The following is a 23,994-nucleotide window of genomic DNA, read 5'->3' as shown; positions in this document are numbered from 1 at the left end:
TCAGTACCATGGATGAGCCGAAAGAGTCTTCCTGGACTGTTCTGCTCACCAAAGAAGGCAGCCTGCTCCAAGTCCAGGTTAAATGGCTCCTTGTTCCAGTCTGTGTTTCCTTCCCACACCTGCCATCGTCCCTTCGGCAGCATTGGCTGTGGCTGTAAAAAGGTTTCGTTTACCATGACACTACGTTCTGAGGGAACACGTACTAGGTGTTTGACAAATAATAAATTTAATAAATAATATTCTGATCTTCGGCCCCAAGCCCCAGCTCAGTACCCAGGGACACTGGCAGGAGGTTCACATGCCCCATAGAGCTCAGTTCAAAAGCTGTGGGGTAGCGCTGCAGAATTTGGCCTTGTTCTCCCAAAGGCTAGTTCACATTTCTGAGTGGCTGTTTGTGGCTGATATTTTCTCCACAGCATCTTTTGAACTGTTGTATTTAAAAAGATCTTTCATTCCATGTTGGAATCACACAGCTGTGAAAATTATCAAAGAGGGAAAATGAATAACAAAATAGGAGTTAAACCACAAAATCATCTTTAAGCATGGCCAGGGTCAGCTTCCAAGGATTCACAGGATCAGGACTGAACTACCTAAAATCCAGAAAAACTGCACTACCTCATCATACTCTTCCTGGGTGGAAGAACTTATCTGTGGAAGAGTTTGTTTTAGGGGTTTATTTTCATCCTTTATCCATGCTAAATACATTTTAAATTACTTCTTTAACCTTCTTGGCACCAAGCATTTATTTTGGGAGTCTTGCTCTGCAATTACAACCCACACAGAAAGCAGGTGAAACAATGTCAGTGCACGTTTTTATTACAATGAGCACAAAAGTTAATGAGTGACAATTATACAGCTTCACAGAGGCGTGAGCAGAGCAGTGAGCCAGCGGGGGATCGAAGGTTGCACACAGAGACCCGAGTCCAGGTGACAGAGGTGACAGAGGAGGCACAGTGCGACGGCCCCAGCTGGGGCTTCCCTCATTTCCACTGCACTTCAGACACCATCAGGCCTTACAACAGCACTGCTCAGAAAGACATTCTGCTCTTGTGAAAAGTTGTTAAATCCCCTGCTAGAAATACTAAAATGTGACACTAGCTCGAGATCAGCGGTGCAAGTAAGAAAAATGAGACTGCTTGAAACAAGGTACTTTAAAAAACACAACCCTCTTTCTTATTTAAAAAAGGAAAAAACAGGTTTTAAGATACTACAAGGTTCAAGAGTACAAAAATATTTACCTTTTAGAAATACCCAAGCCTACAATCTCATAAAATAAGTCTCAACTTAATATAAAATCTTCATAAAAATATGGCCACCTATATTTAACCCAAGTCCTCAAACCTGTTCTGTGCTGATATATAAGGGCTTTCTTGAGCAATTTGGTACATCTAAACAATTGTTCTATAGGTTAATTCTGTAATAAGTAAAAACAAGATTAAATACTGCTGTTATTAGAGAAATTACAGCTTGAGAAGGGATGAGAACATCAGGGGTCACAGGACACTGGTTACCTCATGCCATGTTACATTTATGGCAAAAGCATAACTGCAGCAAATTATTAGAAAATAGTATTTCCACTCCCAAAAGCAGTTTGAATTAATTGCACAAGTTCCTTGCATTTAAATGTTATAAAGCTTTATATTTGTGCTTGAACTTCAGGGAGAGCCCCATTCCTGTGCCAAGTGCCAGCACAAGACAACTCACCCTGAACTCTCGCAGTAAAGATGAGACACTGTGCTTTTCTTGGCCCTTACAGGAGGTGACTCAGGGCTAATTGTTATTTATAGAGGATAAAAATCAGTCTACCAGGTCTGATAGACTTTATGTGTCCAAGAAGTGCATGCACAGCCAACATATACAAAAATAAAAGGTATTACACTTTTTTCAAACAATGTAGTGTTTATAAAACAGTAGTAGCACAACTTGAAACTCTACATTTATCATCATCCAATCTACCTATGCTAAACTTTTTTTTTTAAAAAAAGCATATATAATCTGTAAGTTTTGAAAAATAAAACACTGGTGTTTAGTTTTGTTTTGAAAAAAATGTGGTCCCCAATTAGTCCTTTTGCATTTTTAATAGCTGCAGGTAAACATCTCCAGTACAGATTTTTGAGAGCAAAGCCCATTTAAATTTATAAATGGCACAAGGGTTTTGAGAAGCTTTTGAAACTGCAGTGAGTTTTCTCTGAAGGTGCAGAACAAAGTGGTATATATTCAAAGGAGAAATTAAATACTTTGGGAAAAATAAAACCAACACCCCAAAAGATCTAAAAAACCTGCTTATGCCCAGATACCATGAAAAACCTAAAAGCTAAAACTTCATGGCACATATGGACAGGATCACTGACTTGCTAAAGCTTATGTTTCTGTTGAAAGTGGGCACGGCCCATCAGAAAGTCAGCAAACTATAGTCCTTACTCAGTGCTCGAGATTTCCCCCCTCCCCAAAGACACTGAACACTCACAAAGCCCAAGGTGGGCTCAGGCTTTATGAAAAAGCATCAGTTTTTACAGGAGCAAGTGGATCCCAGGTCCTGGGAAAAGCAAGTGACGTGGAAAGCTCCTCTGACGTTCTGTTTAACCCCATGTCCTTACAGCAAAATCTGTGTCTGCTCTGCTGCAACTCAGTTCTGACCCCACTCAGTCTATGGGCTTTGGTCCCTGATTTCAGAGGAGGCCAGGATCTTTCCTTCAGGTTTGGAAAGACAGGCACCCAGCTCCCCTTCTTCCAGTCAACACACACAGTGAGAAGAACCACCAGCATTACATTTGCTAAATATTTTTTGTCCTTTAAGCAGCTTTCATCAAGTACCTGACTTACTGGAGTCACTGCTGTATTATTCCTGAGGCTCACTTCTAGCTTACTCTTCGACTTCTGTTTAGCACAGCAGGCCCCCATTTCTCAATGGGGACTGTATCTGCTGACAAACCCCAGCAATCAGGACACTGAATTACAGACTGACAGTCCTGCAGGAGTAGACAGCAGCTGGTCAGTAAACTGTGTAATCTGGGGATGGCAGCACAGGGGATAACAACTATGGTGCAATAGCATTGACTGTTGGGTTTTGTTCATTTTCCTCTGGAAGAAAAATGCATTTTGAGATGATCCTGTTCTTCTTTCAGCCCCTCTGACAACGTGCATCCTTCTTCACAAGCGTGTTATCAGAATTTTAGGACTCTCCTTGGAACTCCTAACGCCAGTGGTTTCTTGCCCATTTCTGAAACTGAAAGCAAGTAAAAGACTGAGAACTAGAGAACATTTTCCAGGGTGTCATCAGCCACTCCCCCCTCCCAGTGAGCACGGCTGCAATAGGCACGTTCCTCTGCTGCTGTGACCCTACAGCCCACGCAGTGCTCTGCACAGTTGCCTGGCTGGGTGGCAGCAGCAGTGCAGCAAACAATGCTTGGAATGTGAACCTCATTCAGGGACTGTAATTCAGTTACTTCAGTCTGTTGATGCAAGAAGCCTGTGAGGGGAATCTGCTTTGACTCCAGGATTGCTACAGGTCCTCAGTGCAACACTGAAAAACCACAGGTCAGATGTGTAAGAAGTCCCTAATTAGGATAGGGCATGCTGCTCTTTTTCTTAAGGAACCTGGCCAGAGAATTTTTCTTATTCTGAAAGCATGACAGCTCCTTATATTGACCAGGAATTAGATACAGGGATTCACAGCTTTTTCAAGGTATTATTGCTTATAAGGGCAAATTCTGTTCCAGTACCAGTTCTCACTAAGCTGGGTGGTGGCTACTTGGTTAATCCAGTTTCCTTCTGCTGCTCCCAAGAATTTTCTTCACACTGTAATGGATGTGCACAGATTTCAGTGGAAATGTTTGCTCAGGGGACCCTAAAAAGCCATGGTGGTGGGTCAAGAGAACTGTTGTTGCTTACAGTTAAACCATATAAACCAGAGGAAAAGCTGTCCTGGCCTGTCTCTGGCTGCCCAGAAAGGTAGAATGTTGAAATTTTGTGTTTAATTTGGAGTAGTATATGATGAAGTGTTTCATAATGTATATAATACTACTAAATGGAAAGTTTAAATGAAGAGTTAAAGAGAGTGAATGATAAAAAAGGATGAAAGGTGTTGGGAAATCTGAAGCAACAGCCTCAAGGTGCTGAGGTCAGCCTTGCTTTGCCAGTGCACATCAGCTCTCAGGTTCAGACACTGGAGAAATTGCATGATGTCACTGTTGAATTAACAACCCAAAAGAAAATAATCTAAGGGGCACTTTGAAAGCTTTGATGTTTGCAGTGAAACTGAAGAAATGTTTACTGATTGGGAAAAGGGACTGTGTAGGAGCAGGCTGTGAACCTTTGTGAGGCACAGGATGAGTGGAAGCTGCCTTACCATTTCACCTTCAGCATCTGCTCGAAGCTCTCGGGCAGGGGGTTGCCGTAGCTCTCCGGGAGGAACAGGGTGAGGATCCCAATCAGCACAGTCAGGCTTCCCATCAGGATATAGGGCAGGAATCTGTCATAGGCACCTGGCAGGGCAGAGGACATGCCAACAGTACTTAATGTCCACACCTGACAAACCCACGTGGAAACTTTATATTTCAGACATTGCTGTAATGCGGAATTCATTTGGAATAATTAGCTGACAGCTTCATAAATATCAAAGGTGAATCCAAAACTGAGTTACATCTGTTACCTGCCAGCAAACAAAGGGATTTTCCAATTTTAAAAATTTTAAAGCTTCAATGTGTGCTCTTGGATGGCAACACCTACCATCAGTTTCATGCCAACCCCCATGTTTGTGTAGTTGCTGATAGTTTGGGGGTTTGGGGATGTTTTACATTTTCAGCTGGGCTAGCCAGCATCTTTGCAAGGCAACAGCTCTGCTGGGATCACTGCTGGAGTCTTCAGCACTACACTGTCATCAGGAACCAAATCCTCTGTTAAATAATTCAATATGAGGGAATAAAATTGCTCATAAGCAACCAAGCAGCTCATCAGCTGCTGGGATTGTGTATCCTGCTGGGCTGGTGCAAAAGAAGGGAAGAGACTAATGCAGCTGAACAGGCCAGCTACAGACTAACAAGTCATTAACAGGGGAATCCTTCAATGCCTTCCTTCCTGCAAAGGGAGACAGCATCAGGCTTCCTGAGACACACGTGAGGCTCTGACCTTGGTCTGCTCAGAATACTATTTTGGACTCGAAGGCAGCAGCCCCTGCCAGCAGCCTGAAGCTGGCACAGGAGTGTTTGGGCGGGATGCAAGAGCCTCAAGTCACAGCAGCACAGCACTGGAAAAGTCTTTCAGGAAAGGGATTACCAAGGAGTTAAAGTATTTAAGATCCAGAAAATACCAAACTGGACTTGACAGCTTTATTTTATAGTTGGGATAGAGCAATGTGCTTTATAATGTATGGAATAAACTAGGATTAAAGTGAGGACCCCTGGGTATGTCACACAGAGCCAAAGTTTGTGATTTGATCTCCTCTGTGTTCATGAGCTGGATGAAATACAAGGTCCTAATTTAGCTGTAGAAAATAGCAGCAGCTGACAAGTTTCTCCTAAAATCCCTTAGAGTTTAGGAAACTATTTTGATGACTCCAGAGAGCGCAGATTCTGCAAATGTTTGGATTCCCACCTGGTTCACCTCCTCCTGACATACCCATCCTGGGATGTGCATGGAGAGTACCACACAACGGATCTCCTACTGCCAGATTTCCTTACTTGCAACATCACTCCTTGTCACATTCTCCTGGGAAACTACCTGGCATCCCAAGATGTGATTGTCATCCCAGCCACTCCATTTGCATGGTTTATAAACACCAGCGTTGTCCTGGACCAGCATGGACCCACTTCAGTGATATGTGAGTGGTCCCTAAAGGAAAGAAGTGCCTGATCCTTCTGTAAAGCCCAAGCAGCTCCATTTCTGCTGTGTCTGGCAGTGGATTCAGACCCCAGGTGAGAGAAGGGACTCAAAAGACAAGAAGTGAAGGGACTTAAAGCTGAGCCTGCATTGCAGAAGCTCAGATGGCTTCTCTGGGCAGCTGTGTGGCACGAGAGAGGAAAGGCAGGATATCTCACCCAGGTAAACAAAGTAAGGAGCGAGGATGCTGCCCAGCCTGGACGCCGTGGAAGTGGCTCCCACTGCCATGTTCCTCACCAGGGTTGGGTACAGCTCCACGTTGTAGACATAGAGCATTGAAAACGCAGCTGTGATGCCAAACTTCCCGAGCATCACCAGACCAACAGAGAGGACATTGAGATCTGGAGGAGACAAAATAAAATCAAGGTCAATATACAACACCCTGTGCTTATTACTTGTATTTCTTCTACGTCCAAAAGATTATATTGCTGGTCTTTTTCTTAAAGGTTGTGGGTTTGGTATTGTTTTTTTAAAAAATTACACAAAGTATTAACCCATCCCTGGATGGCTTGGCTCCAAACTTCCCACTGAGCATAATGTAGCTGTTCAGATTATTTTGTACTTTCCAGATTTTGCTTGTCTCCAAGTAAAACAGCATTTTTTAAATGGAACAAAACTTTGGATTACATAGCAATAAAGCACAAGCTTAAATCCACCCCTTTTTTGCAAAATCCTGTGGAGATTTACACACAGTGAAATGTGGATGCAGGTTTTTTCAGTCTGGATGCACAACCAGATAAATCACAGTACGCTTTGGGCTCTCATGTTAGAAGCTGGTTCCCCTGGACTATATAAAGCTCAGTAACCTGACACAATAAATGAGAGTTGAGCGTGACTCAGCATATACATATGCAATAAAAAAAAATTAAGGCTGCAAGGGATCAGCGCAACCTTGGCCTCAAATTCTTAATTCGATGCCAGTTTCCAGTAGTTTTGCAGAACTGGTACGTAGTACCATCAACTGTTCTGAATATTTTATATACTAGAACCACATACTGAATTTTGTACCTGCAGGAACCAGCTGAATGAAGAGGACAACACTTCCCCCTAAAAATAAGGTGGCAGACAAGGAGTAGCGGCGCGGGAGGGAGCGGAGGAGGAGCCAGGCGATCACATAAGCTGGGACTTCAATCACAGCCGAGAGGAAGCAGTTGAGGTAGGCATCTCCATGCCAGTCTGGAGTGCTGAGGGACAGGCCAAAGTAACCAACTGACGTGAAAAACCTGAGAAAAGCAATAAATCCAAATCATTCCAGAAACAGCAGTCTCTGAACGCCTCCAGTGTTGCCTCAGGTGTTGTTACAAATATAGGATGTCGGAAAGCATTGCCACAGGTATCGTGGCTTAAAAAAATCTCAGTGGCAACCCCATCTTTCTAATTCTGTCATCCCTTCCAGTGGCCACATCCACAGCAGCTCGAAGAGACCTTGGATTTCTCTGTCCTTCCTGCACACACTACACCAAGTGAAAGGCTTTGTGGAAGTCGTTCACAAAGGCTTTTCATTGCAATGGACTCAACGACAGTGGAATGACTCTTGCAAGCTTCCCATGCCAACTACTTTCCTACTTGTAGCCAACTCCAGTGACAGGATCTCCCCCCCTCAGCAGTTCTGTTACAACTTATTTAATCTTCTCAAGAGAGCTGGATGTTCAGGTTTCAAATCTCAAGAGTGCCTCACTATGGCATGCCAAGTGTGCTAGCCAGTTCCTTTCTGCTGGGGGAAGTATGGACAGAAAAGGGTGCTGGTTTGTCTACAGGGTATTATTGGGTCCTCATTCCTCGTGGCTGCCCAGGCAGGGACCAGGATCTCACTGAGATGGGCACTGTACAGACACAGAACAAAAATGCTGGCCATGGGTCTGCTTCTTGTTATGCTACTGAGTTGCTGCCTTTGCTTCAAGAAGTACATTTCTCTTCAAACAGAGATTACAGAGATGGGAGCATCTTAAAAAAAAAGAAAAGCAACATAATCTAAAATACACAAGTTGTTACATATGGTTTCTTAACTGTCTCCAGATCCTTGGGTATTAATGCTGTGTGGGTGTGAGGACACTGAGGGCCATGTACCAGCCAAGGACCATGTGGAGATGGGCTCCAAGGCTCAGATTTCTTATCTAAACCTGTGGCATGTGCCCTCAAATCAGTAACTGTTTTATTGCCTGGGTACTGTAGGAATACACATTTCCTTACCACAAAAGTAATGACATAATAGTAATAGTTGCAATGTTTCGGGTTCGAAATAGGTCCAGAAGGATAGCCTTCTGCTGCTGCTGAGGCTTCGAATCCTGCATCTGAAGGAAAAAGGAAAACAAAACCGAAAAAATTCCCACACACCTAAGAGCAAAACAACCTCTGCTACCCACAAGCTGGGCAGTTACGAAGTTACAGCTATCAGGGGATAACCAGGCAGCCCAAGGGCCACGTCTGCCCCGGGGCGGGCAGTCCTTAGGTAGAGCTTGTCTCTGCACCCAGCTGCACTCGTGGGAGATTCCACTTTTTTGTTAAAAAAAAACCAAAACCAGGTAATGCTGAGACAGCACACGCTGACTAATTAGAAAGGAGTATCAGCTGACCAGACAGATGAATTCACATTTCCTTAGGGATGTCACACTCTGCTTCCAGGAGTAACCTCATTACCAAAGGCATTTTTCTGTGTACTGTCCACTCAACTCTCTTCTGTTCGACCTTCACAAACAATGTGAAAAAAACACAGGAAATCACCGAGTTTTGCTGCCTGCCAGCACCTGACACGGAGGGCAACAGATGCCAAAGGTTGGTGAAGTGGCCAGAGCACAGCATGGGAGCATCCACCACCTCAGATCGGAGTCGGAAGGTCCTGTTTGAGGCTTGAGGCAGGAATCTTCTGGGAGGCATTAGGGTGCCCCTCTGCCCGCACACTTTGACCTTGCCAGGGCAAAGCCAGCACTTGTGTCCAGGCTTCCCCCCAGGCCGAAAGAGCAAACCACCCTGGCTCTCCCAACAGGGCTACCCAGGAGATTTCCTTTCCTACAAAGAGAGGATGGTTTCTGAGGAATGTCTTCCTAGTAATGTTTGAAAAATACTTCCAACGGAGGATGTAGAGCGCAGACATCATCCTCAGGCTTTTGAGGACAGACACTGTGGCACACAAAATCTTCACGAGGTAAAAGACAGCTGAGCTGCTGCTTGGTCTCAAAAATACGTGGGAGTGATGAAATGCTGCAACCTGAAAAAGCCACCTCCAGTTTGAATGCATGAAGATGAAACACAGTCTGAAACACATCCGAGCACTGGCTGTGAAGGAAGGAAATGGCTTTTCCGTGGTTTCTGTAGGACGAGCTTCCCATCACTGCAATATGCACTTCAATTTGCACTAGAACTTACACTTGGAAAAGGGATCTTCAGCCAAAATGTAAGTGGGACTCTCAAGTGCGGGTTGGTGCCCAGGGGAGGTGTCACACAGTGTCTGTGTCCTGCAGACACTGCAGAGGAGCACACGGGGCTCTGCTTTCTGCTCTACCAGGAGACACGAGGAGGCACAAAACACAGGTGCCACTATGAGGCAGCAGAGGAAGATGTGACCTACAGGTCAATGCTGACACAAGGCCGAAGAGTCGAGTTGCTGGTTCCTTTGCACAAGAAAAATCCATGTGCCTCTTCAGGAGACGCTCCAGCACGGGCAGAGCCACTAGAGGGGGAGATGAGAACACGAACCAACCATCCTGCCCGGGCTCTGCTGCTCCCCAGCCCTCTGGGGTGCCAGGTTTGCACCAGGCTTTCTTCTTTTAACCAACAGGTATGAAATACAAGAAAAAAAACAGTTTTGAAGAAGAGCTTGATGTTCTTCACAGCCTTCGCTACCATCCTGGTTTTCAAGTGCCCTTGTAGCACTCGGGTGCTTTGACTGGTTTGTGCAACCCAAGGAGTCCCTCAGGCTCCAGGCAGCCCCAGCACACATGGGTGCTGATTTAGGGCTCCCTGCAAAGGGCTGCTGTTAAACTACAAATTGCAAACACCACACCAAGCTGAAATGGGCACAAACACATCTTCCTCGGGTCTTCTCAGTGCCCAAAGGATAAAGCAATCTGGGCCACCCTTGCTTTGAAAACCACAACAAACCACTGCTGAGGAATACCATTTTACTGTACAAAACAAATAATAAAACCTCCCTTTGGGTTCTCACTTTGATCTCTCTAACCCAGCTCTTACCACACGCCAGAAGTCCCTGCAGCCTCTGAGAGCTGCTGGTGCAAACCAGTTCCCTGCTGGCATTTCCCAACAAGTCAACTGGCCAAAGGGGAAAAGTGCCAGCGAGGTGAAGCAGCAGGATGTGTGGAACATACCTCTGCAGTGTCGAAAAGCACGGCTGGGGCTGGAATGCCATTTATTTTTGCAGCCTTTCGGATAATAACTTCTGCCTCCTTATATCTTCCCTGGGAGATCAGCCACCGAGGGGACTCAGGAATGACCCTGCAATAAGTTTCAGAATAAACGACTCAACATTGTCACAAAAGTAAAAAGTTACAAGTAACATATTTGCCGTGTCTGTGAATTATGCTCTCATCTCACAGATTGCTTGCAGCAGGAGACAGCCAGCACAGAGGGATGTGGGCAGTGTAATTCAAATATATGGGACGTGGTTATTCTCATGCTAAAGTAGATGCATGCTTAGGCCTTTGTCCTCACTGGTTGTTTTTCAAGGAATAATTGATGTCCACCAGATGTCACCAGATAGACAGCAAGGATGGGGGTAGCTTAGCCAGCACTGAGCAGAAATATTCTTAGGAAACTGCACACAATGTGCAAATGCTTTAAATATGCACAGGATACATTTAAAGGTTCTGTGTCATAGGAATCTTATATACAAACCTCACAATGTTACCACAGCTCTGAGCAGGCTCTCCCGGGCAGAGAACTGGGGCAGTGTCCCCTTGCAGAGTTGATGACATTTTCTAATCAATTCCAGGCACGTGTTGAGTGAATTAACACCAAACACAGGACAGAAAATTTCACTTTTCCTCAACTAAATCCTTTGATATTAACAGGTGCTGCCTTGCTCCTTTTAGCCAGCAGCACTTTTTCCTCTCCTTGGAAAAAAGCAGGTCAGACACTCCTTTTCTGATGAACCCTAAAGGATGACCCAAAGACAGGTCAATAATTTCAAACATCAGATGATTTATATCCAATCCTTAACCACGCATGGGACTTTCTGTGGGATGAGCTGCCTCCACTGCTCTTCTTTCTGGGCAAGCTGAGGATCCCGAGACTGCAGAGACAATGCTGGGAACCTTCTGGAGAATTTGGAAGGGAAATGAATAAAAGAGCAACTATGGCACAGAGCAGTGGGATGTGCAAGTCACATGGCCCATGGAAGCAGTAGGTCCACGTGCCCAAACGCCAGCTAATGCCAACCTGCCCTGGCAGAGCATTGCCAGTGCACCTTGAGCCCCATATCTCCCCCCACATAAGCCCCTGACTGGAAGTTCCCTCCATGGAAACTTTCTGCATGCTTTACAGTGTGCACCCTTGAAAACCTGGGAACTCCCACCCAGTACATTTCCCAGCAGGACTCTGAAGCCATGCCCTGGGGACAGATTTCATGTCCCTCGCAGTGCCTGTTCCACAGATACCTGAGAGGCTGCCACCCAAACCTCCCAAACCAGGGAACAGCTGCTTGGTGCACAGGGAAGGAGTGCTGTGCTGAAGGAGTTTGAAACGTTTCAAGTTAAATAAACAAACTGAGCCTTAGACAGAATCAACCTTTAAAATCTGATGACAGCAGAGGTGGAGCTGGAAACCATTTTAAAGGATTGGTTTGAAGACTAAGGTTAAAAAAAACCCCAAACAACTGACAAATCAAAAACAGCAGTAGAGACTTCTGGCAAGACTGGGACCTGCAGGAGGTCTTTTGGACTGTGGAAGAATGGCTCTGAATCACTTAACTGTTATAAAGACATTAGTTGCTCACTTATAACTTTTTCAGGAAGAAAGGGGTCATCTGGATAATACCAAAGGAGGGAACTCTTCTTGTTATAAATTATCCCTATTTTTAGTGTGTGAGTGATACCTTGCCTTTCTTTTCTGTTTTCAAATACCTGTCTCTTCAGAAAGCAGCAGATGACCAGGGCAGGAACAGAACAAGGCTATCTGCCCTTCCTCAAAGCCTCTGCCCAGCTGAAAAGAGCAGGGCTTCAAGCACACAGCCAGCACCAGTGACTTACAGCTGGCACAAGTAACCCAAACATAACATCCCCCCTCGAACCAAAGCCTCCTCAGGGCAGATAGAAAATAATAACCGCCCCCCCCAACACCCTGGTGTTCCCCAGCACCCAGCAGGGAGAGCAGGAGGGGAGGTGGGGAGCGTGGGCACTCACCACCAGAGCGGGATGCAGAACAGCCCCGGGACAGTGAGCGCCAGCAGCAGCATCCGCCAGTCTCTGATGAAGTAAGCAAACAGTGGCAGCAACATGTAGCCAAATGCAAAAAATATGCAAACTCCTAATGTAGAGAACAGAATACGAACTGATTTGCCAAGAATTTCTGTGCCTGTTTAAAACAAGGGAGGTTGGATTAGCATTTTAACTCTTTCTTTTCAAGCATGACTAAATACTTTATTGCAGTTACGAAAAAAAAATCAGCTAAACAGTCTTATTAAAGAGCAGCACAGCACGGACCCACCCCGTACAGAAAAGCTGCTGGGAGTGTTGGGGACCTTCAGATAAAGAAGCTACTTCTGTTTGCTTTGATTAATGCATTGGCAGAGACAGATAAGGACAGGAATGGGGGATGGCCAGCAGACTTCCAGGGGCCTTCCTGACATGCTCCCCCAGGACACAGCCTGCTCCCCTCTAGGACACAGTCTGCTTCCCCACTTAACCCATCGGGATTTAAGATGCAAGTCACTGCTGGGCACTTCTGGAGGAGCAGAGGTCCATGGACAACAGACTGACACGGGATGGAAGGATGTGAATTTGAGGGGAAGTGGAAACAAACGTCACATCTATTTCTTGGAACAGAAGGAAGGTTGGAATGTTGGATCAGCACATCACAGGCTGAAGGACACAGCCAGGGAAGATGCCATCTTCTAGTAATGCTGCTCTTCCAGGAGCCGGGCAGCAGTCAGTGGAAGCATCCTACAGCCACTGCACCATGCAGCAACCTAAGATCTAGTCATAAAAACCGAGGCTGTTCTAAGGCTTCAAAAGCACCTAAATTCTTTAACAATAAAAAAACCCTTCTTTTACAATAAAACACTTGGCCACTGCTTAGTAAAATCCACAGATGCCCTCAGGTCCACCTCACCCCTCCTTGAGCTCCCAGTCCCAGGGCTACAGAGCTCTCCCTCACATGAGGAGCACTGCAAGGGCTGGAACTCTCACACTTTGATCTGGACTCAATTAAAAAGCAAAGGACACTGAGCAAACAGGAGGGGCTCAGAAAGTCTGGAGAATGTGCTTTGGTTGTGCAACATGGTAAGAACTCCAGTGTTTAATATTGCTGAGAAGATGGAAAAAAATACTCAAGACTGAAAATTCCTCCTAATAGTTACAAGAATTCTCATTTTAGAAACCTGGGTTAACTGAATAAAGTCACACTAAGAAAACTGAAAATAACAACTTGTTGGGCTAAAACAAGTGTGGGGGGATAAAATACACCATCTTCCTCTATTGATTGCTCTTGTTTAGATGGGCTGTCTTGGGAGAGGTCTGATATTTGAAACATCAGTTTATACCTTTAAACATTACACTGTCATTTGTGTCAATTCAAAGCCAGTATGATATCTGTCAACTCCAATTCCCTTATCTCCTGCCTCTCCTCCCTCATTCTGCTGGCCAAGGAATAACAGCTCTGGGACAATACCAACATGCCTTCACAAATCTCCATTTTTTTATAGTCCCAGAGCACAACAGTTCTGAACACAGAAAACTGGGGCCTAAAGGTAAAAGACAAATCAACATTCTCTACAGAATTTCACCAACAGCTTGGGGTGGAACTATTCCCACAAAGGTGGGCAGCAGTAGTGCCAAGGGCAGGACGAGCCTGGGTGGCCAAGGATGCTGGAACAGGGTCTGAGCCACACGTGGGAAGGCAACACAGGTTTGGATGCTGAAAGCTGGAATGACAAGGGAAACCTCTGCTGATGTGGCCACTTGAAAAAAAACAACCCTGCCCTTTGGGCTGGAGGGTGGCAGGGCTGCAGCACAGCCAGAGCCAACAAGGCCTTTGCAGGTGCTGGTGCTGCTGCCCTGGTGAGCCCTGACTGCTGTCAGATGAAACATGGGGAGCATCTCCAGCACATCCCGTAATGAGCATGGCCTTTCTTAAGGAGTTACCTCTCTTTCTATGGGCATATTCTCCTATCCAGCACCTCCATCACATGCAGCTCCCTGGAAGCTCCTGGGTTTGCCCTGCCATGGGCAGAGGTCACAGTGCTCACTGGGGCACATCAGCTACGCAGGGTAGGGGGAGAAGGACCATCCCCTGTCAGTGCCCTCCTCCTTACCCATGACAGGCAGCTGATGACTCACTTAAATGAGGGAGCCAATGTCTAAGTTAGTTTAGATTAATCCTGCCCCAAGAACCAGGCTCGAGGCTGCCAGGGAACAGCCAGCACTGATGACAAGTGCCCCAGGGAGCCACAGCTGCTCCTACAACTCGACAGAAAAGACGATGCCATGAGACAACACAAGGGGGCAAGGGCCAGCAAACTGCAGCTGAGCAATTCAACAAGCCTGATGTTACTCGGGGAGACCCCATCCCCTCTCTCAGCAGCAGGAGCATTTGGCTCCAGGCCCCCCCTTGCATCTTGGCCTCTGCTGAGCCCTGAGGCAGCATCCCAATCCACATCCAGCTGGGTACCACATTCCTGCCTGACCAGAACCTGCGCCCCTGTGCTACACAAACCCCGTGTGCTCCCAGGAGGATTGTCAGCCAGGCCAGCTCCTGACCCAGTGCTGCACCTCCCAGCCTTGGCTCCAGCTCCATCAGCCCTGCACAGGAGTCAGCTCCCAGCACAGTGGGAGCAGTGGCAGTGGTGACAGCAGTGGCAGCAGCAGTGGCAGTGGTGATGGCAACAAGGGATCTCCCTGCTGACAGCCTGACCTTAATCCTCCCTCCACACTGGCAGTGGTGACTCACAGCTGCCTGGGGACATGGTGCTGTATCCCCTCCACAGCACTGACTTCATATTATGCCCTTCTGCTCTATTTTTACCCCCATTAAAGCCTCATGTGGTAGGAAAGACCAGCATTAACTATTAGTATACCATTTTAATCTAGCTCGCATTATGATCTACAAATGGTAATGCTGACACCAGTGGTTTAAAAACAGCCATAAATATGTATGTGCACATTTTAAAGACAGCTCTTGCAAATCCCAGTTCCCCCCGACCTGCATCACTGATTCCCACAATCTGCCCCTGCAGTTGCCTTTCCCAAAAACCCTGTGCCCAGTGGGAGACACTTGGGGTCCCCTTCCCCACGGGCTGCTCCCTTCCCTGCAGGGTCCCCAGGCAGTGACTGCAGCCATGCAGCCTCTCACAGCTGCTGGGTCCTTCTTCCTACACTCCCTGTAGAAAAAAACCCCAAACCTTAGCTTCTAAAATTAGGGACTTTATCACTAATCTCAACACTGAGACCAGTGATTTTGTAGCTCCTGGGGCTCTGACACCCACCCAGCTTCCCTGACATTCCCTGTGTCTGGAAGCACTGGTTTGTGCCAAGGTTTTGCACCAGGTATGCACTGACCCCTCTGCAAAGGGGTGCAGAGGCAGGGAAGAACCCAAATGCTTCCTCTATTTCAGACCTGCTGCTGCTAAACCCTGAACGCTGCCTTGAATGTCTTCTCCAAAGAGGAAGGAAATGGATGTTTATCTAGACTCCTCCTGCTCTCTTCTTTTTCTCTCAGCCTACAGAAACTATGGGCTTAAAAGGTCCAAGAGCAAAAAAAGTCATAGTGGTTTAAAGTAGGAATTGTACCAGTGAAGATTTACCACTGTCTAATTAAATAATGCAGGTTCGGGGGGGGGAATAGTAACAATACATTAAGCAAACATTTAATCTAATGCAGACATATTCATACCCAGTATGAAGGCCACCACGTAGTTTGAGATCTGTCCCATCCCCACTATGAGGAAGAGCACTGTGAACATCTCCCAGCTGGTGGAGAAGATCTGCAGGAAGCTGAAGCCAGTCTGCACAGCCATCGTCAGAAAAAGGATGCTCTTCCTGCCAAACCTTCGGTAGAAGATAAAGATTATTACTGAAACAGCAGGTATTTATGGAGGGGGCTAAGTAAGAGGGCACAAGGGAGCACAAAGTGATGAAGCTTAGCACAACCTGAAGTTTTGTTCATCTTAAACAATTTTATTTTTTTCATATGCACTAAAAAAAAATATTAAAATTCCCAAGACTCAGGAAACAAACCAAGAAGAAAAATTAAAAGCAGAAACTTCAGGGAGCCACCAGACAGAGACTAAGGAGACAAGGCAACAGTACAATAGGGAGACATGTGAAGATTGCCACACAGAAGTTAGGAGATGTCACATTACTGACAGAGATCCCACAACAATCCAAGGAATAGCTCATGCAGGAGGGTGTCTGGGCCCTGGGAGAGGCTGCCTGGCTGTGCTGCCACCAGGGCACACACGCTCCCTCAGATGCTCCCAGTGGGCACATGGCACCAGTGGGATTTAGTGATTATCTCGTCTCCCTTTCAAACAGTAACACCAACTGACTTCTGCACTGGGGCAGGAGTCAGGAGATTAAATTCGGATCACATGGAATTTAATGCTAGAAGCTTTAGGATTAAGACTCCCAATGAGTTTTGAAACCCCTCTCCTAAGAGCCCAGAGGAACACTGCTGCCTTATGATACCCTCATTCCCAGGCAGAACCAAAGCAGGATCAGAGATCCCACTATAGTAGTGTGGACACAGGGTTCAGGGCTGTATGGCGAGGGCAGCAGAGAATTGCAGAGAGAGTGTATTTTCTGCATTCAACACTCGTAGGGCCAAAATGTCAACACTGCTCAGATAATGATTAAATGCCTGTAATGATTTTTTTGATACTTTAGGTAGTGAGATGGTGCAACACAACTGCTATCCATTTACAGGTTATCTGCTTTTTTCTTCCTCTTGGATGTGCTTACTCTATTTCCAGCAAATCAGCTCTCCTATGCAGAGCTTCCATTCAAAGGGCAAGTTTCTATCCTGCAGCTCTAACGAGGGATTGTCAGTTAATGTGTGACAAAGAGCAACATCTTTGTCAGATAAAGAAACAATTGCAGATCAAGGGATTTTTGAAGGAGCCAGGCCAGTTACCCTATTTTGATCAAAAGCTCAGAGAATGGCACATTTAACTCCTTTACCCCTCCTAAAAACAAAGCCTGGGCATGGCCCCGGGGCTGCCCTGCCCTGCCCACGGCATTACCTGTCTGAGAGCTGCCCCGAGATGAAGGAGCCGATGAGGACCCCCACGAAGAACAGGGAGGTGGTCAAGGGGGCTTTCCAGTCGTCCTCACACACCAGGTTCCACTGCAAGAGAAGGGTCTGACTCAGACACAGCCACAGCGTTGGGCACAGGGGCCACTGGCTGGACACACACATCTCCAGGCAATTTAATTCCATTTCCCCACGCCACGTTTCCACCCATCGCTGGCACTGCTTTCTCAGTCAGGGGCGCTGCTGGAATGCCCTGTTTTAAAGCACAGGAAAAAAAGGGAAGGTGGTTCCCTCCCCAGGCAACTCCATGAGGCCAAAACCCCTCAGGTGTTTGACAGGCCCCCATCCCTGCTGAGGGGGGAGCAGCCAGCAGTGCCAGGCCTGATGGAGCTGGTGTGTGCAGCCCCAGGGCTGCCCTGGCCCTGTTTCCAGCACAATCCCCCACCAGACCCCCGGACCTGGCTCTCCATGGCCCGAGATGTTCCCACCAGTGCAGCAGAGCAATGGAGATGGGTGAAGAACTGTCCTGGCTAGGGACAGCTTCCAGTTACCTGACCTCTGCCAGCACAAAACCTGCTGCATTTCAGTAACTTCAGTGGTTGACAAAACATATGCAAGAAGAGGCACAGAATGAAATCTCTTCTGCACTGACGTGTTACCAAATTCTGTTCCATCTCATAACCTGCACCACTGACTTGCTGCCCATCACTCAGCCTCATGACTGGAGTTGGCTGGGGCTGGAGATTTGGGACAGAAGCCAACATGGAAACTTCCACCTAAAACTACTCATAACCCCAGACAAGGTTTAAAAAAATAGCAATGGCATCATGAGTCTCTGTCCACTGAAGTTACAGCTGAGCGTGTCTCTGCCACAGCTTGTTCCCATCCTGGTGACTAATCTCCTGGTTAAGGCATGCCTGCCAGGAACACTTAGGGATAGGCTTCAAACATGTCAGTCTCAGATCAGATAATACTACCATAATGGTAATCTAATTAGATGACAGATCAAAGTATGGCATAATTTTAATAATTAGCCACGCTATCCGAGAGCAGGGCATCGCCTGCCCCAGCACACACCCTCTGCTCAGGGAGCCCTCGGGCCAAGCCCCGGCAAAGGCAGGGGGATGGAGCAGAATCCTGCCCTCAGGGCTGCTCTGGCTTCTCACTCAGCCGCAGGCTACAACAAGGAGCAACTCTTGTGTTACAGAGACACCCAGGTGCCATCTGATGGCACCAGAGTCCTGCCAAAACCAACCCCCCCTGGCCTGGTGGCTGAGCTTCAGGGCTGCTGCACAACAGGCAGGTAAACCCCAAAGCAAGGGAGGGTGTGGTTTGATGCAGTTTGCTTTGGACTATAACTTAGGAAAGAGATGCAACCAATGCCTATTTTCAGGCAGAACAGAGATACACTGCCAGTGGTGGGGAGCCAGGCACCTCTGCCCTTTGCCCTGCAGGGTAACACCAGCTACATGACAGAAAAAAGGAACTGAGTTTAAAACACAGCCCACACCTCCTCCTGAGGAACACACACATCTTCAGTCCAGGAACATGGAGACTGGTGGACTGAAATGTGCCTCCAAGACTTAAATCTGATTAACAACTAAAAGAGCCCTATGGCAGCAGTTGCTGTAAGGTGTCTTCTCATCCCTGCTGGCCAGGGAGAGGTGATGAGGTGTGGGCCCCCCAGACACACACCCGTGGTTATCTTTGCTGTGTTTGGTAAGGTGGATGTGAGCATGTGGGTCAGTGGGGCTCTGGTATGTTCGAGGATGATAGCTGTGAAAAACAGATACAGGGATCTGCTTCACCTGTCAGAGAAATGGAGATTTCTGTGAAGAAGTTTGGTGGAAATCAAATCCTCTATTTAAGACAAAACAAAATTCAGCTACAGGAAACAAAGCATTAAAAGTACACTGCAGTGGTGTTTCACCACATCCTGCTGCACCTCCCTGTCCCTGGGGAAAGCTGGTGACATGGTAGAGTTTGCATCTGATACAGACTATTATTAATTACCTGGATTTGAGCACCCCAGTCTGGGGTCACCAGCACACTATCTGTTCGTAGACCTTCAGACTTGAGTTGCTCAGGGTTAAGGATCAGTGTTTTTAAAATGCCTCCACGTGCCAAAGGCACTTTGGCTGCAAAGCAAACCCAGCTAAATAATAACTTGTCCATAAAACTGCATTGCCTCCTACCCAGGTGTTCACTCTCCCTTTTCCCATGACATGCACAGCCAGCAAAAATTCACTGCACAGGGTCAAGTCTTTCAGATTTGGGGGATGTGATAAAGAGCACCCAGCAGCTGGTTGGAGAGGGGCTGCTGTCTGCAGCAACTCACTGCATGTGGCCAGAACACACACAAACACACCAAGTCCATCCGGCTCCAAATATGCCTTGGAGTGAAGCTGCTGAGTGAACAAACCCCACCACCTATTTTAGGACCTTGGCAATGCAGCCCTACCCCACAGGGGTAGCTCATCTCCCCAGTGCCACCTCCCACCCCACAGGCACTGGCTCAGACTGAGGCTCGTGCCCTGGCATTGCACAGGGATCAAGCACATGTTGACACGGGGAGGTTTCACTCCTGCTCCAATGTAGAGGGAAAAGTGAAAAGTAACTTATTTGACCTCTTCCTCAGAGGCTGCATCCATCACAGCCAGCACCACACATGGGCATGGGAGCTACAGCCACAGCTGAACTATCTACAGCTACAACTTCCAAACTGTCTCTACTGGACTAATTATTCATTAACCAGAAAATAAGTAATTCTGAAATGTCCCTAGCTAAGCATATTGGAGAGCAAAGTTCATGTAAGGTTCCAAAGAAGAGCTCTGAATGCAGGAATAGGAGCTGCTCAAGAACACTGTTATTACATCACTTAATTCCCATCAAATCCCTCCAACCCTTCCCCACAGCAGTGGGTGGAAAAGCTTTCTGAAAAACTGAAACTACTGGATAAGGTGTCCTGACTGCCTGAAGAGACCCAGCCACCTGCATTCTCAGTCAGAAATCACTCATTAACCCTCCTGAGAACCAGCCCACTCACATCAGAGGAGAAAACACTAATGGAGTCTTGTGTAAATGGCCAGGGCTGTAAACCAGGGAAAATCTGAGCTGGTTTACAAGAATAAATCTGAAGATGAATAACTGAATTATTAATTATTAATTATTCACAGATGGCTCCATCCTGCTCCCTGAGCACAAGGTCCAGCAATGAGACCAGCTCTGCTTGGTGCACAAGTGATGAGCACAGGCACCACCTGCCCATGCACAGGGTGTGTTCCCGGGGCTGGGCAGGGCTGCTCTCCACTGATGGAAAAATCCATAAGGGAACAAAAAGACCTTTAGATGCCTTCAAACCACAGCAGCTCCTACCCAGCCTCTCATCTCTGCCAGTTCCAAAAGCTTCTAATTTCTGCCTTTGCTGACAGTCAGTGCCAGGGCTGGGACAGGGACTGAGCAGGGTGGCACAGGTGACAGGAGAGCAGCCCCAGTACAGCCCCTGGCACTCACCCTGCCCCTCACAGGGGTCTCTCAGTGTGTCTGGGGCACACACCATGCCCAGGGTGTCCCCAGGGAGCAGTGCTGGGTGACAACCCGGCTCAAGGGAACTAACTGGATGCTAATGCCCTGCTCCAAAGAGCAGAACTGGTGCTGGCCCTTGAACCTCAGCTCTGAGCATCGTGATCTGGAAGTAAAACACTAGTAGGTTAAGTTCCAGAGAAGAACACCAATGAGCAGGGCCTGGGAGCCTGCCAAGGGGAAAAGGGAGCCCTGCAGCCCCTTCACCTCAGCTGCGGGATCACCTGGACCCCACAGTGACCCACATTTCCACCTGCTCACCATCACACTCAGAGCCTCTTTCATGTCACCCTGGCCTGATGGTCACCTCTTCACCTGTGCTGTGGGCACGGTCACTTCTGCCCATCATCTCCATTTTCAGACAAGCAGATGACTGAGTCTGTGAGGACACGCTAAACCCTGGCAACAGAGAACTCCAGACCAAGTAACATGGGTGCTGAGCTGGCATCTCCCAGTTCCCTTCAAGCAGCAGTAATAACAGGATTTCATGCAACTGCACGAATCAAATTAAATCTCCAGCAATTAATCCTGTGCCATCAAGTTCTGCTCCTCAACTGAGTTTTTGAACTGAAGCTGTTTCTTCCCTGAGCTCTCCTGATGGCATGTCCTGGCTTGTCTTTCCTAATACAGAGAAAAATGTTGGGTACAAAAATAAACATCTCAAATTTAACTGAACTGCCTCTTTTCAGCATTTCATCAGTGCCTGTTTTCCTTGTTTTGAAACCAAATTCTGTATTTTTTCCAAATGTCCATGACAATTTTAAAACAAAACAAGTATCCTTCTTTTCCATCTGGCTTACAGATGGGAACCTGGCACTTGGTTTCCATCTCTGGATGTGCTATTGCCTCTCTGGCACACCCCAAGCCTTGTGGCAAACCCCACTGCTGTGTCCCATCTGGATCCCACACAGAATGCTCTTGTTTGGCATCTGCCAACACAACTTATTTACTGGTCATTAAGAAGGAATCACATTTCTCCTCCTTTTGCTTCATTTACTGCCTCTCTCAGAGCAAGCACCAACTCCAAACCAGAGCCTATGAATTCACAGACAGGCCAGGATAAACTGGCCTCCCTCTGGCAGTGAGTGTGGCACTGCCTCTGCCAGTGGTGGCTACCAGGCACCCACCAGGCAGCCGTGCCAGCCCACGGGTTACAGCTGGGCATGTCTGTGTGCAGCGTGGGCAGCACCCACGGCCAGCAGCTCGACCTGGTGTCATGAGGGATCCCCGACTGCCAGCACAGCAGCAAGAGGTGTCGCCCGTGCCAGTGACTTTGCTTCGGGCAGGTGAGAGGAGGTTGGCACCCCCCGCCCTCGTCCTGCCCTCCTGGCATGTGGCTGAGCCCACCTGTGCACACCCCCAGCACAGACCCTCCTCCCGTGTTCCCAGGGCACAGACCCCTCGCCTCTCCTTCAGGACCTTTCCCGGCTGTGCCACCGCGCAATGTGTTTTGGTGGCAGCTGTTGCTGAGTCACAGGACTCGTGAGGAGGGTTACACAGCCATCCCTTGTCACGCAGCCCGAGGGTGAGCCATCAGTGCCTGACCAGGGCAGCCCTTGGCTACCTGGGACACGCTGAAGGACCGCGGAGCCTGCAGCGGCCAAGTCCAAGCGTTGCCTGGCATGAGGGTGAGCCCTGGAACCTCTGGAAGCCCTTGCACAACGTAGAAGAGCAGCAGCAATCCTGCAGCTGTAGCGGAATCATTCTCGTTCTCTAACAGAGCTCCACGCTCCCTGCCCGCACGGGCAGAGGCAGAACAGCACGACCCTGCCACCACACCGCCAAACGAGCGCTTATGTGACCTGTCACCGCTGAGGTTCTCACAAGACACCCCGTACAGACGATGCCCCTGCAGAGCCTTACAAACCCTGCCTGGCTGCCCCGGGTCAGGCTCCGGCAGGAGCGACAGAGCACCTGCCTCGCCCCAACCCACCCATTCCAGCACCGACGGCCACCGAGACCACGGCAGGGCACGGGGTGCGGGGCCAGCGAGAGCCCACCCTGCTCTGGCCGCAGCCGGGCTGGCTGTGTGTTTATGGGACCGTGTCCGCGTCCCTTCGCCGCTGCACCGAGAACGAACAATCCCATCACATACACAGTTCACCGGGACGGTCAGCGTGTGGCAGAAGGAAACTATCGCGCTTCTATTTTCAGCCTCTGCCTCCCCCTCCACACAAACATCTCTCCGAGCAAAAACAAACTGGAAAACACAGCTGAGATGGCGAGGGCGAGCGGCTCCTCCAGCAACCTTCACCCTCGGCATCCCTCCCGCTCCCCGCAGCATCGTGCCCAGCCGGACCTCTCCCACAGGCGCTTCACCCGCTGGCTCCTGTTCCCTGTGCACCCTCCCCAAGGCAGAAGAAGCCACCCCAGGGCCGGGCACAGCCCGAGGGTGGGATGTCCCATCCCCGCGCACCTCGGTGACGATGGTGGAGCGGTACACGTCCCGGCTGTACTCCCAGCCGTCCAGGCACGGCTCCTGCTCCAGCGCCTCCAGCTCCACGTCGGAGCCGGGCCGCAGCCCCAGCGCCGAGAAGTTGGCGAGCGCGGCCAGGCGGTAGCGGCGGCAGCGGCTCGGGGCCGCCCGCCCGTCCCGCAGCTCCAGCGGGATGCTGGCGTTGAGCCACTCGCCGCTCAGGTTGGCCCCGCGGGGCACGGCGCACCGGTGCTCGGGGGTGCCGGCCAGGAACACGGCCGACATCCCGTTGAAGCCGTTGGGGATGATGCTGGCGCTGAGCAGGAAGAAGACGAGGCGCTGGAAGCGGCCCCACTCGCCCAGGAAGGCGGTGACCGCATCGTAGTCGCGCATGGCGAGCGCGGGCTCCGCGGCTGTCCCGCGGCTCCGGGCGCTCCGAGGGGGCGGCCCCGGCCCGGCCCGGCCCCCCGGGGCGGTGCGTCCTGTCCCGGCCCCCCGCCCGGCCGGGGGTTCGCTCCGACCCCGCCTCCCGCGGCGTCCCCGGAGCCTTCCTGGGCACCGCGTGGGCACCGGCTCCGGAGCCTTCCCGGGAGGCGGTTCCCGTTTTTTTCCATTTCACCCGTTTATTTCCCTGGGCACCTGCGGCCGCAGCCGCGCCGGGCGGTGCCGGTACCGGCGGGGCGAGATCAGCGCCCGGGGAT

The 23,994-nt window shown here is 48.8% G+C and overlaps 1 protein-coding gene across 2 annotated transcripts; it reads right to left on the bottom strand.

Moving 5' to 3' along the window:
- Nucleotides 1–800: 800 nt before the first annotated feature.
- SLC22A4 (solute carrier family 22 member 4) lies at nucleotides 801–23,723 on the bottom strand. Of its 2 annotated transcripts, none has more exons than XM_017833893.1 (10): nucleotides 23,294–23,723; nucleotides 17,285–17,388; nucleotides 15,937–16,091; nucleotides 12,231–12,402; nucleotides 10,200–10,326; nucleotides 8,068–8,168; nucleotides 6,886–7,100; nucleotides 6,036–6,218; nucleotides 4,349–4,484; nucleotides 801–3,226 (listed from the first exon to the last, which is right to left on the bottom strand). In XM_017833893.1, the coding sequence occupies exons 1-10, from the start codon at nucleotides 23,684–23,686 to the stop codon at nucleotides 3,151–3,153; spliced, it is 1,662 nt and encodes a 553-aa protein (XP_017689382.1). In that variant the 5' UTR covers nucleotides 23,687–23,723; the 3' UTR covers nucleotides 801–3,150. The 2 variants fall into 2 exon arrangements, with proteins under 2 accessions (XP_017689382.1, XP_017689383.1); XM_017833894.1 differs by having other exon boundaries at nucleotides 12,231–12,354.
- Nucleotides 23,724–23,994: the final 271 nt, after the last annotated feature.

Source organism: Lepidothrix coronata, unplaced genomic scaffold (assembly GCF_001604755.1).
Source record: "Lepidothrix coronata isolate B3197 unplaced genomic scaffold, Lepidothrix_coronata-1.0 Scaffold223, whole genome shotgun sequence".
Taxonomy (NCBI): Eukaryota; Metazoa; Chordata; class Aves; order Passeriformes; family Pipridae; genus Lepidothrix; species Lepidothrix coronata.
The sequence above is the reverse complement of the archived record's forward strand: the minus strand, read 5'-3'. Positions and strand labels throughout refer to the sequence as shown.

What these genes read in the sequence shown, in the direction of transcription:
- SLC22A4 (XM_017833893.1), bottom strand. Translation starts at nt 23,686, where the DNA reads ATGCGCGACTACGATGCGGTCACCGCCTTCCTGGGCGAGTGGGGCCGC. An exon ending in TGCTTTTCGACACTGCAGAG is followed by an intron (nt 8,169 to 10,199) that starts GTATGTTCCACA and finishes TTTTTCCTTCAG; the next exon opens with ATGCAGGATTCGAAGCCTCA. An exon ending in CATTCAGCTGGTTCCTGCAG is followed by an intron (nt 6,219 to 6,885) that starts GTACAAAATTCA and finishes TGTCTCCTCCAG; the next exon opens with ATCTCAATGTCCTCTCTGTT.